The 16,672-nt window shown below is 41.1% G+C and overlaps 1 protein-coding gene across 2 annotated transcripts in view; it reads left to right on the plus strand.

Annotated features, from left to right (window-relative positions):
- The window catches only part of LOC139420480 (anion exchange protein 2-like), a 73,799-nt gene that overhangs the window by 12,215 nt on the left and 44,912 nt on the right, over positions 1-16,672 (plus strand). The window contains exon 2 of one of the 2 annotated variants that reach the window (XM_071170673.1): positions 8,661-8,851. In XM_071170673.1, coding sequence (XP_071026774.1) covers positions 8,792-8,851 — 60 coding nt within the window. In that variant the 5' untranslated portion in view covers positions 8,661-8,791. Of the gene's footprint in view, positions 1-8,660; positions 8,852-14,467; positions 14,715-16,672 lie in introns of those variants that run through there. The other variant, XM_071170675.1, reaches the window with a different exon arrangement.

Below are 16,672 nucleotides of genomic sequence, written 5' to 3' on the forward strand. Positions count from 1 at the left end.
TATTCACTTACCTTTGATGATCTTCATCAGAATGCACTCCCAAGAATCCCAGTTCCACAATAAATGTTTGATTTGTTCGCTAAAGTTCATCATTTACGTCCATATACCTCCTTTTGTTAGGGCGTTTGGTAAACAAATCGAAACTCACGTGCAACTTCCAGCGGAAAGGTCGGCCGAAAACTCCAAAAAGTTATATTACTGGTCATAGAAACATATCAAACGATGTATAGAATCAATCTTTAGGATGTTTTTATCATTAATGTTCCAACCGGAGAATTCCATGGTCTGTAGAAAAGCAATGGAACGGGAGCTACCTCTCATGTGAATGCTTGTGACTGAGCTCATGGCTGCTGGCAGACCTCTGACTCATTCCCCTCTCATTCAGCCCCGCTTCATAGTAGAAGCATCAAACAATCTAGTTTGAAGCCTTAGGAAGTGCAACATAACCAATATCCCACTGTATCTTCAATAGGGGCTGAGTTGAAAAACTACAAACCTCAGATTTCCCACTTACTGTTTGGATTTTTCTCAGGTTTTTGCCTGCCATATGAGTTCTGTTATACTCACAGACATCATTCAAACAGTTTTAGAAACTTCAGAGTGTTTTCTATCCAATACTACTAATAATATGCATATATTAGCATCTGGGACTGAGTAGGAGGCAGTTTACTCTGGGAATGCTTTTCAAACAAAAGTGAAAATGCTGCCCCCTATCCCAATGAAGCTAAACATTTATGGAAATGTAGCTTGCTAGCTTGCTGATGCTAGCTAATTTGTCCTGGGATATAAACATTGGGTTGTTATTTTACCTGAAATGCACAAGGTCCTCTAACCTTTAATCTGTTTCTAGCAAACTCTGTTTACTAATTAATCCACAATCTCCCCTCCTTCAGGCTTTGTCTTCTTTGGCAGTTGGCAACCAACTTTAAGTTACATAACCAATAACAACTGCATTGGAGTGTGGACCTCAGTTCATCTTTCAATCACCTACGTGGGTATATGCTCCTGAAAACAATGAGGAGATGGGAGAGGCGGGGACTTGCAGCGGGGCAAGCGCCACAAATATAACCAAGTTATTTTTTTAGCCCCTGGCTATGTAGACACTTGTGAGCAGAACTGAACAAGTGTGTGTGAGCAAGGAGGCCAACAAAACTGACTCCGTTACACCAGCTCTATCAGGAGGAATGGGCCAAAATTCACCCAACTTATTGTGGGAAGCTTGTGGAACGCTACCCAAAACATTTGACCCATGTTAAACAATTTACAGGCAATGCTACCAAATACTAATTGAGTGTATGTAAACTTCTGACCCACTGGGAATGTGATGAAATAAATAAACTGAAATAAATCATTCTCTCAACTATTCTGACATTTCACGTTCTTAAAATAAAGTGGTGATACTGACCTAAGATGGGGAGTTTTTACTAGGATTTCAATGTCAGGAATTGTGATACTGAGTTTAAATGTATTTGGCTAAGGTGTATGTAAACTTCTGACTTCAACTGTATATTGTCACTTGTGAATGATGCCCAGATTGTGTGTAGTAAGGCAAGAAACCGTGCATGACTTTTTTTAAAGGGATGCACAATATATCGGTGAACCTATCGGAATCGGATGATATTAGCTAAAAATGCCAACATCGGTATCGGCCCGATGTCTAGTTTAAAGCCGATGTGCAAAACCGATGTCAAAGCTGACGTGCATACCTGAATAACATGGGTACATGACGTAATGACGCCACGTAAATGTTTTCCCTACACGTGCAACACAGTATTCCTAACTTAGCCCACAATGTCTGCTGTGTGGCTCGAGCAGTCAAGTCGAGCAGTCATTTGAAAGAGTAAGAAGATTTCAGTGAGACAACTCAACGGCGAAATCCATTAACGTCACGATAATGGAATTCATTGCCCTTGACAGTCAAATGTTCTCTGTCGTGGGTGATGTTAGCTTTAGCGACTGGTCGAGCACCTGTACACACTACCAAGTGCGCTATTTTTCAGATGTTGCCCTACCGGAGTTGCACAGTAATAGCGTCACTGCTATTAGCTTCACGACATACTATGGAACGCTGTTTGGGTCTTTGCGTGTCAAAAAAGATGCATGTCAGAAAACACTATTTGACACGTTAAATTAACTTTTAATTTGACATGTCAAATAACAGTTAATTTATAGAATGTTGTGTGTTCTGAATTTGCACGTGCAAGCCAGGCGCCACCACTACGATCACTAGCACTGTCAAAGCTGTACAAAAAAGTCTGCAGACACCGGCCACTAACGATGTGTTTACAATTCCACGTTAGTAATAAAGCATTATTTGATAGACCGCAACTTCTGGGGTAGCTAGCTAGCTAGCTAGCTTTAGCTTGGTACCTAGCTAGCACCAATACAACCAGCCTGAAAACAATGACCAGTAGAAACTGTAGTCATTTATTATTATTATTATTATTATTATTATTATTATTATTATTAGCAATGATTTAGGAATACTAGCTAGGTAGCCACTTGTTGTTTGCCTATTGAAAATAATTAGCTTAACCCTGTTGCCCAAAGCTAACATTAGCTAGGTAGCCACTTGTTTGCCTATTGAAAATAATTAGCTTAACCCTGTTGCCCAAAGCTAACGTTATAAGTAGCCAGCTAGCTTCACCTGCCGAGTGAAGCTCAGCCGGATCGGGTTATATGTTGTGAAGCTAGGCACAATAGTGGAATTTGTGGTTTGCCTTCAAAATAAAAGTACCTCTTTTGAAAGTGATGCAGAAGGTTACAATTGGTGGAATCATGCCATATTTTGACTAGATCATGTTAAACAAGATTGGAATGTGAAGCAATGAAATGGGGTATCAGTCTACTCGGTGACACCCACAGATCACAACTGTGAAGAGTTTACGCAAATATTAGCGTTGTAGCTCTTGTCCTAGCCTAATGTGTGTGTTGACATTCATATTGCACTGTACAGCTTTACCGAAGGATTGGGGATCAATGAAATGGGGTATCAGTCTACTCCATACCCAATATATTTTTTCCCCAACGTCCTCCTCTGAGTTATGATACTCCAACATCCCACGCAGTATTGTTTTCCCTCTGGAATAGTGTTCAATACACTTAGGTTGACAATAAATGTAGCTCAATTCAGTTGTTTCAGAGTCCCGCAATAAGAGCTATGATGTTAACGTTCTCTGGGTGTCACGGAGTAGACTGCCATTGAGCCACATTCCATAGGTAAGGCTGTACAGTGAAATAAGTATGCCCCCAAAGCAATTCTAATGTATAATACATCCAGTGTGATTTCAATGCTGGGTCAATTTTGCGCCGCCATAAAGGGACTCCCATTCGCGGCCAGATGTGATACAGCCTGGATTCGAACCAGGGAGTGTAGTGACGCCTTTTGCACTGAGATGCAGTGCCTTCGACAGCTGCGCGTGTGTGTGTGTGTGTATTATTTAACTGTATTAGAATGCTTGAAAGGCCTCTAAAATTTGAAATATCCGTTATCGGCATCGTTTTTTTGGCAAGGAAAATATATTTTTGGTATCGGCCAAAAATGTCATTTCGTTGCGATTTTTAAAAAATTAATAAAATCATTTGCACACCTCGTGTAGCCTAGCCCATAGACCTATTTGTTTTGATAAGGGTTGTATCACAACTAATAACTTAAAATTAACCACTTTTTTTATTTTTTTAAACCTTTATTTAACTAGTCAGTTAAGAACAAATTCTTATTTTCAATGACGGCCCAGGAACAGTGGGTTAACTGCCTTGTTCAGGGGCAGAACGACAGATGTGTACCTTGTCAGCTCGGGGATTTGAACAATCTTTCGGTTACGAGTCCAACGCTCTAACCACTAGGCTACCCTGCCTCCCCAAATGAATCTTCTTTACAAGGAGTGTAGACTATGAGTTAGGTTTCAAGTTTGGGGAAGAAGTTTCACCATAAATATGCATCTTTTATAATAAAGCATTACATGCATAATTGCATTTGCTGTCACTTTTGAGAAGGGTGTTTTCCCGCTAATTGTTTGCATTTTAGAACAATCGCGCTCATTGTCTACTTCAATGTGCGCATTGCTGCGCTTATAATGTAAAGAAATAGCCTATGTTTACAACATTCTGATCTGTTGCATCAGCCTGCTCTAAAAAAAATAAATTTGATGCGAGTGGTTGTATTAATTTGGGATCTATTGCATCCCTCAACTGTCCCAGACTGTTTGGAATATTTCTTTCTCGCACAGAACTACAAGTTGACCAGTAAAATAGATCAACCTTTGTATTATGAGAGATTGTAGATTGACATATTAGATTGACAACAGTTTTTGCTGTTTGTTAGGCCTTCTCATCTTGTCTGCTGACAAAGTAAATGTGGACAGTTCTTCCAATATCTTCAATATACACCTCGGAATTGGATAAGGAGGCCCGCAGTTGCGTCCCTGACTTGTCTGTCTTCACTTGTAGCCTACTTCGGAGCTGAGATGCCTATGGACCCAATCAAGTAACGGGCATTGGCTAATAAGAATTGATTTAAGTCATGGAGCCATGTGAGTGAGAGGTTCTTCGGAGCAAGCAACCTGTGGAAGGAATTCTAATTATTATATTCAGCCCAAGGGTACAACGGCCACTGGCTGCAAAAGGCATGTATGTTTTTTTTAGGGGTGTTATGGCCGCACAAAGGCGACGCCTCCGGGAAATTCGAGGCATTATCAAGTGCTTGTCAAATTGTGAATGAGAGACTGAAGTATGTGCAGCCTGTGCAAGAAACCAAACAGAGCTCATGCCTTTCATGCAACTTCTTTCAAATCATCATTAGATTCGCATCTTGCAGCCCTAGAATGTATTAAAAATCTAAACATTGGTCCACCTGCAGGGGGAGAATGAGTGGCTCCAGCCACGTGCCACCACTTATCACATCCTCCTCCACAGTAGCAAGCCCTTATCTGGCCCTTATCAGACTGTAGTGATAATGACATTGGGAGGTGGACAAATCATAGTTAGAGCCCTGTGCCGCTATTAGCAGTAGCTCAGACAACCTCAGCCTGAGGGAATCAGAGGAATTACCATTTTCCTATCCTAACCAAAGAAGGAAGGATGCTGCCACGACCTATGGGTTTTGCAAACAAGATTACTCCTGAGTTTAGGACTGACATTGCTGATAAGTAAAAACATTCCTTACCCCAGGATACTTCATCTGGTGACTAACCGGGAGAATAAGGAAAAGGGCGAACTCTGTTTCTGCATAAATGTGATGCGTTTCGGCAAGAATTTGCCGATTTAAATGTACTACTTTGTAGTTGTCTCACCTAGCTATTTTAAGATGAATGCACAAAATGTAAGTCGCTGTGGAGACAGTCTGATAAAAAAAAATGTTTTAACATACAGTGCCTTCGGAAAGTAATCAGACCCTTTTTACTTTTTCTACATTTTGTTACATTATAGCCTTATTCTAAAATGGAATAAATTCAGTTGAAGTCAGAAGTTTACATACAACTTAGCCAAATACATTTAAACTCAGTTTTTCACAATTCCTGACATTTTAATCCTAGTACAAATTCCCTGTCTTAGGTCAGTTAGGATCACCACTTTATTTTAAGAATGTGAAATGTCAGAATAATAGTAGAGAGAATGATTTATTTCAGCTTTTATTTCTTTCATCACATTCCCAGTGGGTCAGAAGTTTACATACACTCAATTAGTATTTGGTAGCATTGCCTGTAAATTGTTTAACATGGGTCAAACGTTTCAGGTAGCCTTCCACAAGCTTCCCACAATAAGTTGGGTGAATTTTGGCCCATTCCTCCTGACAGAGCTGGTGTAACTGAGTCAGGTTTGTAGGCCTCCTTGCTCGCACACACTTTTTCATTTCTGCCCACGCATTTTCTATAGGATTGAGGTCAGGGCTTTGTGATAGTCACTCCAATACCTGGACATTGTCCTTAAGCTATTTTGCCACAACTTTGGAAGTATGCTTGGGGTCATTGTCCATTTGGAAGACCCATTTGCAACCAAGCTTTAACTTCTTGACTGATGTCTTGAGATGTTGCTTCAATATATCCACATAATTTTCCTACCTCATGATGCCTTCTATTTTGTGAAGTGCACCAGTCCCTCCTGCAGCAAAGCACCCCCTCAACATGATGCTGCCACCCCCGTGCTTCACGGTTGGGAACGTGTTCTTCGGCTTGCAAGCTTCCCCCTTTTTCCTCCTAAAATAACAATGGTCATTATGGCCAAACAGTTCTATTTTTGTTTCATCAGACCAGAGGACAATTCTCCAAAAAGTACAATCTTTGTCCCCATGTGCAGTTGCAAACCATAGTCTGGCTTTTTTTTACGGCGGTTTTGGAGCAGTGGCTTCTTCCTTGCTGAGCGGCCTTTCAGGTTATGTCGATATGGGACTCGTTTTACCCTGGCTACAGATACTTTTGCACCCGTTTCCTCCGGCATCTTCACAAGGTTCTTTGCTGCTGTTCTGGGATTGATTTGCACTTTTCGCACCAAAGTACGTTCATCTCTAGGAGACAGAACGCATCTCCTTCCTGAGCGGTATGATGGCTGCGTGGTCCCATGGTATTTATACTTGGGTGCTTTTGTTTGTACAGATGAACGTGGTACCTTCAGGCGTTTGGAAATTGCTCCCAAGGATGAACCAGACTTGTGGAGGTCCAATTTTTTTTCCTGAGATCTTGGCTGATTTCTTTTGGTTTTCCCATGATGTCAAGCAAAGAGGCAGTGAGTTTTTAAAGGTAGGCCTTGAAAGACAACTACAGGTACACCTCCAATTGACAGGAATGATGTCAATTAGCATATCAGAAGCTTCTAAAGCCATGACATAATTTTCTGGAATTTTCCAAGCTGTTTAAAGGCACAGTCAACTTAGTGTATGTAAATTTCTGACCCACTGGAATTGTGATACAGTGAAATAATCTGTCTGTAAACAATTGTTGGAAAAATGACGTGTCATGCACAAAGTAGATGCCCTAACCAACTTGCCAAAACTATAGTTTGTTAACAAGCAATTTGTGGAGTGGTTGAAAAATTTGCTAATGACTCCAACCTAAGTGTATGTAAACTTCCGACTTCAACTGTATATATTTTTTCGGCAATCTTCACGCTAGCCTATAATAAAGCGAAAACAGATTTTTTTTAGAAATGTTTGCAAATATATTTGTCAAAAATCATAGCTGTTCAGACTCTTCGCTATAAGACTTGAAATTGAGCTCCGGTGCATCCTGTTTCCATTGATCATCCTTGAGATGTTTCGACAACTTGATTGGAGTCCACCTGTGGTAATTTCAATTGATTGGACATTTGGAAAGGCACACACATATAAGGTTCCACAGTTGACAGGGTATGTCAGAGCAAATTAAGTCCAAGGAATTGTCAGTAGAGCTCCGAGACAGGATTGTGTCGAGAAACAGATCTGTGGAAGGGTACCAAAACATTTCTGCAGCTTTGAAGGTCTCCAATAACACAGTGGCCTCCATCATTCTTCAATGGAAGAGGTTTGGAACCAACAAGACTCTTCCTAGAGCTGGCCACTCAGCCAAACTGAGCGATCAGGGGAGAAGGGCCTTGGTCAGGGAGGTGACCAAGAACACAATGGTCACTTTGACAGAGCTCTAGAGTTCTTCTGTGGAGGTGGGAGAACCTTCCAGAAGGACAACCATCTCTGCAGCACTCCACCAAGCAGGCCTTTATGGTAGAGTGAGCAGACGGAAGCCACTTCTCTGTAAAAGGTACATGACAGCCCGCTTGGAGTTTGCCAAATGGCTCTCAGACCATGAGAAACAAGATTCTCTGGTCTGATGAAACCAAGAATCAACTCTTTGGTCTGAATGCTAAGCGTCACGTCTGGCGGAAACCTACGGTGAAGCGTGGTGGTAGCATCATGCTATGGTTATGTTTTTCAGCGGCAGGGACTGGGAGACTTGTCAGGATCGAGGGAAAGATGAACAGAGTAAAGTACAGATATCCTTGAAAACCTGCTCCAGAGTGCTCAGGACCTTGGACTGGGGTGAAGGTTCACCTTCCAACAGGACCATGACCCTAAGCACACAGCCAAGACAACGCAGGAGGGGCTTCGGGACAAGTCTCAATGTCCTTGAGTGGCACCCAGCCAGAGCCCGGACTTGAACACGATCGAACATCTCTGGAGAGACTTGAAAATATATGTGCTGCAATGCTCCCCATCCAACCTGACAGGAAATGTTGGAAACTCCCCAAATACTGGTGTGCCAAGCTTCTAGCATCATACCCAAGAAGACTTGATGCTATAATCGCTGTCAAAGGTGCTTCAACTAAGTTCTGAGTAAAGGTCTGAATACTTATGAAAATGTAATATAAACTTTTTTTTAAATAAATTAGCAAAAATGTCAGGAAGCCTGTTTTTGCTTTGTTATGGGGTATTAATCCATTTTCAGAATAAGGTTGTAATGTAACAAAATGTTAAAAAGTCAAGGAGTCTGAATACTTCCTGAAGGCACTGTAAAACTGGGGGAAAAATATGGTATCTGCGTTAGGCTCTGGGGGCGAACAGAGGCTCCATTTCCCCTTTGTCAATGTTTTGGTTTTGTTGGCTAAACTGAGGTGAGGAGCATCCAAACGGACCTGGCGGTTTCACCATTTTAAGATTCAATCTTTAAACCCGTCTACCTTTCTGTGTTTCCCAGGTTATGCTGCCCAAAAGCTGTCTGAGTCCAGGTGAGAAAGAAAAGGGCTAAAGCCACATCTCTCCCTTTACCCTGTTAGCTCTCCAGACAGAGCCACAGCACTTGCATCCATCCCACAGAGAAGAGGAGCCATGAGCAACCCCAACACACCCAGCAATGTCACCGACGCCATGGAATCAGTCATCCACAACGTAAGTCCATTCACGCTAAATTAATTTAGTCCGCCCAATTAGGTCATCCTAACTAACGTCTACCGCATAACACAAACGAATTCAAAGCAAGAGACGTGTAATCGACTCATTGACAACAGTAGGAAATGCATGTCTACGTTCAGGGATGTTATTGCTCCTGACTTTTATTCATTTTTGCTGAACTAATCTAATATATTTATCAAATTGCAGTGGTTCTCTGCCAGAAAGGCTTTCAGCTGTGATTGCCAAACACCCTTGTGTATTTTTACTCGTGACACATGTTCTCTCTATGCTCAAGTTCTGCTTCATCAGCCTCTCCAGTTCACTGTGTTTAGGCATGGGAGTGTATATTTGGGATTGTGCCATTCCTCTCAGAGCAGGGTATGTACAAATCCATACCTTCACTAAGGGATTAAATCCTCTGGCTCCTGACAGATTTAAGGATTTTTTAAAATAAATTGTGACTTCTGAACTGTAACATTAAGTGTTTTTTAAACGGTTTCCCTTGGGCACCTTTTGAGAACTGCCTGATACCCTTATACTCCCGTTTCAGGCGGGGTTGGGGAACCAAGAATGTTTTCGTCAGCGTGTATTTAGAAATGTGGCTGTACTAGGATCAAAATATCTTGTTGTATTTCCAGGCCTTTCTGGTGCCCAGTTTATGCTGGCCAGAATGGACACTCCAACCAACTCATTGGCATCCGTACAGTACTGTTAGAAGCCCAGTGGTAAAGCATCTAGGTGGTTCAGGCTGAGAAGCCAGATGGCCTTGGACCTAGGTCAATGGCTAAAACTACATTCCAGTTCCCTTTTATGAGTGTTTCTGTCCGCTTGTTCTGGTATAGTCAGTCTCCTCTTCTGTTGTGTGTGCACCTTCCCATTTACATGAGGGATCTGTATGTAATAATGAGATGCATGTCTCCGCCCTAAACCATGCAAGTCGTTGTCCCAAAGGCGGGAAGGCAGGCGACAGGATTAGGTCCAAAGTAAACCCTTAGAAACGCATTGGCCTTATTTTGGACAGATTTTTAGCCAGAGTGAAATCTCTCGCTACACCTCTTTCTCTATGGTTACTCACACACCAAGCCCGTCCCCATTCCTCACACGCCAACAAAGTTGAGAGATCACATCTCTATTTGAATTTGAGGTTTTGTCCAACAGAATCAGTCATATGGACACACAAATTACATTATTTTACTTCAATAGAGGAGAAGTTAACTTTTCTAACGATACCCATTTTATGTCTCAACTACTCAAATTGCGTGCAGACACTACTAAAGCGAGAGTATCAATAAACATTGAATCTGGAAAATTAATGTTCAGTTTGAGGTGTGCTGGGATTGGGGTACCAAGTAACGCAAGCAGCATTTTAGCCAAAGACTGTTATATTAGCTGTCTAGTCTGTTTTTTATAAATGTGCAGTAAGCATAAAACACATTGATATAAAGAATTCGCAACTCATTCTCATTCTGCGAAATAAGGTAGGCCACTTAATTTCAACATCTGAACAAAGTGGACAGGCCAACATGCTTGTCAAACAGTTAGAGACAAACAGAAAGGTGTCTTCATAACAATTCAACTGTTCAACCTTGTTAGCTAGCAAATCGATCCAAGTATAAGTAATATAAGGGTTAGCTGATTTATCACTAGCACATGGTCTTGAGGTTGTTGATGAGACCTGTGTAAATGTTCTATAGCCTAATGCCTGCTACAAGAAGTTAGTCATCGTTAGTGAGGTTGCATTATGCATGGTTCTATTTACATTTGTAACAATAAAGGGCATTTTCATAGACCGACTTCAGTAATCATTTTGATAGAATAATTACATTTTTAGTGGGTCTTATCCTTGTGGAAGGCTAATATTTAGCCTAGGTATATCTTTCACCAGCCCTGAATTCATCATATTATTGCTGACTGTTTGAAATGTAGTGTATTTGACCTTTTTAATTGTACAACAATGCTTTTTTAAATGAAACATAAAACATTTACAGTACCAGTCAAAAGTTTGGACACACCTACTTGAGGTTTTTTCTTTATTTTTTTAAATGTTCTACGTTGTAGACTAATAGTGAAGACATCAAAACTATGAAATAACACATATGGCATTATATCGTAACCAAAAAAAGTGTTAAGCAAATCAAAATATATTTGAGATTCTTCAAAGTTGCCACCCTTTGCCTTGATGACAGCTTTGCACACTCTTGGCATTCCCTCAACCAGCTTCACCTGGAATGCTTTTTCAACAGTCTTGAAGGAGTTTGCACATATGCTGAGCACTTGTTGGCTACTTTTCCTTCACTATGCGGTCCGACTCATCCCAAACCGTCTCAATTGGTTGAGATCGGGTGATTGTGGGGCCAGGTCATCTGATGCAGAGCTCCATTACTCTCCTTGACAAAATAGCCCTTATACTGTCTGGAGGTGTGTTGGGTCATTGTCCTGTTGAAAAACAAATGCTAGTCCCACTAAGCCCAAACCAGATGGGATAGTGTACTGCTGCAGAATGCTGTGGTAGCCATGCTGGTTAAGTGTGCCTTGAATTCTAAATAAATCACAGACAGTGTCACCAGCAAAGCACGACCTCACCATAACACCACCTCCTCCATGCTTTACGGTGGGAAATACACATGCGGCATCATCCATTCGCCCACACCACGTCTGACAAAGACGCGGTGGTTGGAACCAAAAATCTCCAATTTGTACTCCAGACCAAAGGACAAATTTTCACCGGTCAAATGTACAGTGCTCGTGTTTCTTGACCCAAGCAGGTCTCTTCTTATTGGTGTACTTTAGTAGTGGTTTCTTTGCAGCAATTCAACCATGAAGGCCTGACTCATGCAGTCTCATCTGAACAGTTGATGTTGAGATGTTTGTTACTTGAACTCTGTAGCATTTATTTTGGCTGCAATTTCTGAGGCTGGTAACTTGAATGTACTTAGGAAACTCTGGGTCTTCCATTCCTGTGGCGGTCCTCATGAGAGCCAGTTTCAGCATAGAGTTTGATGGTTTTTGCAACTGCACTTGAAGAAACTTTTAAAGTTCTTGAAATGTTCCATATTGACTGACCAACATGTCTTAAAGTAATGATGGGCTGTCATTTCTCTTTGTTAATTTGAGCTGTTCTTTTCATAATATGGACTTAGCCCTATTTGGTAAAAGATTATCTTCTGTATACCCCACCTACCTTATTACAACACAACTTTTAAGAAGGCACACCTGTTAATTGAAATGCATTCCAGGTGACTACCTCAAGCTGGTTGAGAGAATGCCAAGAGTGTGCTAAGCTGTCATCAAGGCAAACGGTGGCTATTTGAAGAATCTCAAATATAAAATATATTTTGATTTAAGACCTTTTTTAGTTTACTACATGATTCCATTTGTTTTTTCATAGTTTTGATGTCTTCACTATTATTATACAATGTAGAAAATAGTAAAAAAAAATAAAGAAACACCTTTGAATGAGTAGGTGTTCTAAAACTTTTGACCAGTAGTGTATATATTTACTGTGCATTGTGAATCGCCCATACGTTTGAAAAAATAGAGAAAAAATAGTTGTACAGTCGTGGCCAAAAGTTCTGAGAATGACACACACACTAATTTTCACACTAAGTCTCTGCTTCAGTTTCTATGATGGCAATTTGCATATGCTCCAGAATATTATGAAGAGTGATCAGATGAATTGTAATTAATTGCCAAGTCCTTCTTTGCCATACAAATGAACTGAATCCCCCCCCCCCCCCCCCCAAAAAAAACATTTCCATTGCATTTCAGCCCTGCCACAAAATGACCAGCTGACATGTCAGTGATTATCTCGTTAACACAGGTGTGAGTGTTGACGAGGACAAGGCTGGAGATCATTCTGTCATGCTGATTGAGTTCGAATAACAGACTGGAAGCTTCAAAAGGAGGGTGGTGCTTGGAATCATTGTTCTTCCTTTGTCAAACATGGTTACCTGCAAGGAAACACGTGCTGTCCATCATTGCTTTGCACAAAAAGGGCTTCACAGGCAAGGATATTGCTGCCAGTAAGATTGCACCTAAATCATCCATTTATCGGATCATCAAGAAGGAGAGCGGTTCAATTGTTGTGAAGAAGGCTTCAGTGCGCCCATGATAGTCCAGCAAGCGCCAGGACCGTCTCCTAAAGTTGATTCAGCTGCGCGATCGAGGCACCACCAGTACAGAGCTTGCTCAGGAATGGCGGCAGGCAGGTGTATCTGCATGCACAGTGAGGTAAATACTTTTTGGGGGGATGGCCTGGTGTCAAGAAGGGCAGCAAAGAAGCCACTTCTCTCCAGGAAAAACATCAGGGACAGACTGATATTCTGCAAAAGGTACAGGGATTGGACTGCTGAGGACTGGGGTAAAGTCATTTTCTCTGATGAATCCCCATTGATTGTTTGGGGCATCTGGAAAAAAGCTTGTCCGGAGAAGACAAGGTGAGCGCTACCATCAGTCCTGTGTCATGTCAACAGTAAAGCATCCTGAGACCATTCATGTGTGGGGTTGTTTCTCAGGCAAGGGAGTGGGCTCACTCACAATGTTGCCTAAGAACACAGCCATGAATAAAGAATGGAACCAACACATCCTCCGAGAGCAACTTCTCCCAACCATCCAGGAACAGTTTGGTGACAAACAATGCCTTTTCCAGCATGATGGAGCACCTTGCCATAATGCAAAAGTGATAACTAAGTGGCTCGGGGAACAAAACGTCAGTATTTTGGGTCCATGGCCAGGAAACTACCCAGAGCATAATCCCATAGAGAACTTGTGGCGGGTGGACAAAACAAAACCCCACAAATTCTGACAAACTCCAAGCATTGAATATGCAAGAATGGGCTGCCATCAGTCAGGATGTGGCCCAGAAGTTAATTGACAGCATGCAAGGGCGGATTGCAGAGGTCTTTATTGACAATTAACTTCATGTAATTGTCAATAAAAGCCTTTGACACTTATGAAATGCTTGTAATTATACTTCAGTATTCCATAGTAACATCTGACATCTAAAGACACTGAAGCAGCAAACTTTGAATTAATATTTCTGTCATTCTCAAAACTTTTGGCCACGACTGTATGTACTGTAATGTGATATGGATGTGTATCTAATGGTATTATGGTAATAGATTATTATGGCCTACAGTTATCTACCCTATTTCTGGTTAGAGTGAAGCATTTACTGTTTTTGTGACATTTCACTGACATTTAATTTAACCTTGGCAAATCTGAGCTCTCCAAACCTTTTCCATTCCAAAAACAAATCGCTTGTTGAGGGCTGGGATTTGAATACAGTCTGTTGGGGAATCAGATTTTGCCCAGTGCAGTTAGATTGAACTATCTCAGGCAGACTGTTGGCAGCTATGAAGCTTCTTAACAATCTCTTACACAGTGGATTCACAGACGGTTGTCACTACATGCACTAGTTGCTATCCAATGTATGTGTTTACAACTTAATGGCTGCAGATGACTCATTGTCACAAAAGATAAGTCTGTTTGCTATAGCTGAAGCTTTCATTGGCCATTTTCCTCACATCCTTGCCCTTCTTAGTTAATAATTCACTTTTCAAACGAGTGTACACATACTTGTATGCTAGGGGAAAGGGAGTGTGTGTCTGTGTCAGTGTGCTGTGTGTTTTTAAGGGGAGTTGAGATAATCCTATTTGGAAGGGTCTGTCAATGTGAAACTGGGTGATGTCCTTTTCCTGCCGCGATGCACTGCCCATTGTCATGTGACTTGGGCAACTGACCGATATGAGACGAGGTTGAAAAAAGGTGTACGGTTATTTTTTACTTTTCGGTCGCTAAAGATTAAGTGGCGTGAAAACGCGGTTGGATTTTGATGGAGTTTCTGTACACAGCAGCAAAGGTGAGTTATGAGTAACACAGGGTAACATACAAGACTAACCAGTTCAACACATTGTAAGAGTCACTGATCCCTTTGGGAGCGCCCCCCTCCATTTGTGTGGATATGAAAAGACTACTCATTTCCTGTTCTATGTCTACATACCAGGTGCAGTATATTGGTTTTAAAGGCTAAACAATTTGAACCCTATAGATTTTGTTTACGTAATACCTTCAGGCAAAAATATAGTATATAGGCCTACACCTAACTTGATGTTTTTCCAGTCACAGTGAACACAATAGAATATAATTTACCTTCCTATTCCTATTTGCCTCACAATTTTTGGTGTATATTTAGCCCAATATGTGCTTCAGCAGTTTTGTTGCACTGTCCACTTCCAAGGCATCTGTGATGGTCTTGTTACAGCCCTTTGACAGGCCATTGTGCGTACATGAACCGAAGACGATTTCATTCTCATTGTAATCTCAATGCATCTGTGATACTGTGCCTTTGGAAAGTATTCATACCCCTTGACTTATTCCACATTTAATTGATCAAATATTATTTTTTTTCAACCATCTACACACAATACCCGATAATGACAGTGAAAGCATGTTTTTAGACATGTTTTCAAATGTATTGAAAATAAAATATAGAAATATAAAATGTACATAAGTATTCACCCCCGGAGTCAACTTTGTAGGAGCCGCTTTGGCGGTAATTACGTCTTTGGTATGTCTGTATTAGCTTTTCGCATCTGGATTTGGGAATTTTCTCCCTTTTTTTTCTTTTTTTTTTTTCTTGGAGATTTTTTTCTCAAGCTCTTGAATTAGATTGGGAGTGGCATTCCAGGTGACTACCTCATGAAGCTGGTTGAGAGAATGCCAAGTGTGCACAGATGTCATCAAAGCAAAGGGTGGCTACTTTGAAGAATCTCGTATAAAATATACAGTGGGGCAAAAAAGTATTTGGTCAGCCACCAATTGTGCAAGTTCTCCCACTTAAAAAGATGAGGCCTGTACTTTCATCATAGGTACACTTCAACTATGACAGACAAAATGAGAAAAAAAATCCAGAAAATCACATTGTAGGATTTTTTATGCATTTATTTGCAAATTATGGTGGAAAATAAGTATTTGGTCAATAACAAAAATCTCAATACATTGTCATTGCCAACAAAGGGTATATAAAAGAGGTCAAACGTTTTCTGTAAGTCTTCACAAGGTTTTCACACACCGTTGCTGGTATTTTGGCCCATTCCTCCATGCAGATCTCCTCTAGAGCAGTGATGTTTTGGGGCTGTTGCTGGGCAACACAGACTTTCAACTCCCTCCAAAGATTTTCTATGGGGTTGAGATCTGGAGACTAGCTAGGCCACTCCAGGACCTTGAAATGCTTCTTACGAAGCCACTCCTTCGTTGCCCGGGCGGTGTGTTTGGGATCATTGTCATGCTGAAAGACCCAGCCATGTTTCATCTTCAATGCCCTTGCTGATGGAAGGAGGTTTTCACTCAAAATCTCACGATACATGGCCCCATTCATTCTTTCCTTTACACAGATCAGTCGTCCTGGTCCCTTTGCAGAAAAACAGCCCCAAAGCATGATGTTTCCACCCCCATGCTTCACAGTAGGTATGGTGTTCTTTGGATGCAACTCAGCATTCCTTGTCCTCCAAACACGACGAGTTGAGTTTTTACCAAAAAGTTCTATTTTGGTTTCATCTGACCATATGACATTCTCCCAATCAATTGGTGGCTGACTAAATACTTTTTTGCCCCACTGTATATACTGAAAAAGCTTGTGCGAGCTTTTATTTATTTTTTATATATATATATATATATATATATATATATATATATACAGTGCCTTGCGAAAGTATTCGGCCCCCTTGAACTTTGCGACCTTTTGCCACATTTCAGGCTTCAAACATAAAGATATAAAACTGTATTTTTTTGTGAAGAATCAACAACAAGTGGGACACA

The sequence above is a fragment of the Oncorhynchus clarkii genome, chromosome 11 (genome assembly GCF_045791955.1).
Source record: "Oncorhynchus clarkii lewisi isolate Uvic-CL-2024 chromosome 11, UVic_Ocla_1.0, whole genome shotgun sequence".
Lineage (NCBI taxonomy): Eukaryota > Metazoa > Chordata > Actinopteri > Salmoniformes > Salmonidae > Oncorhynchus > Oncorhynchus clarkii.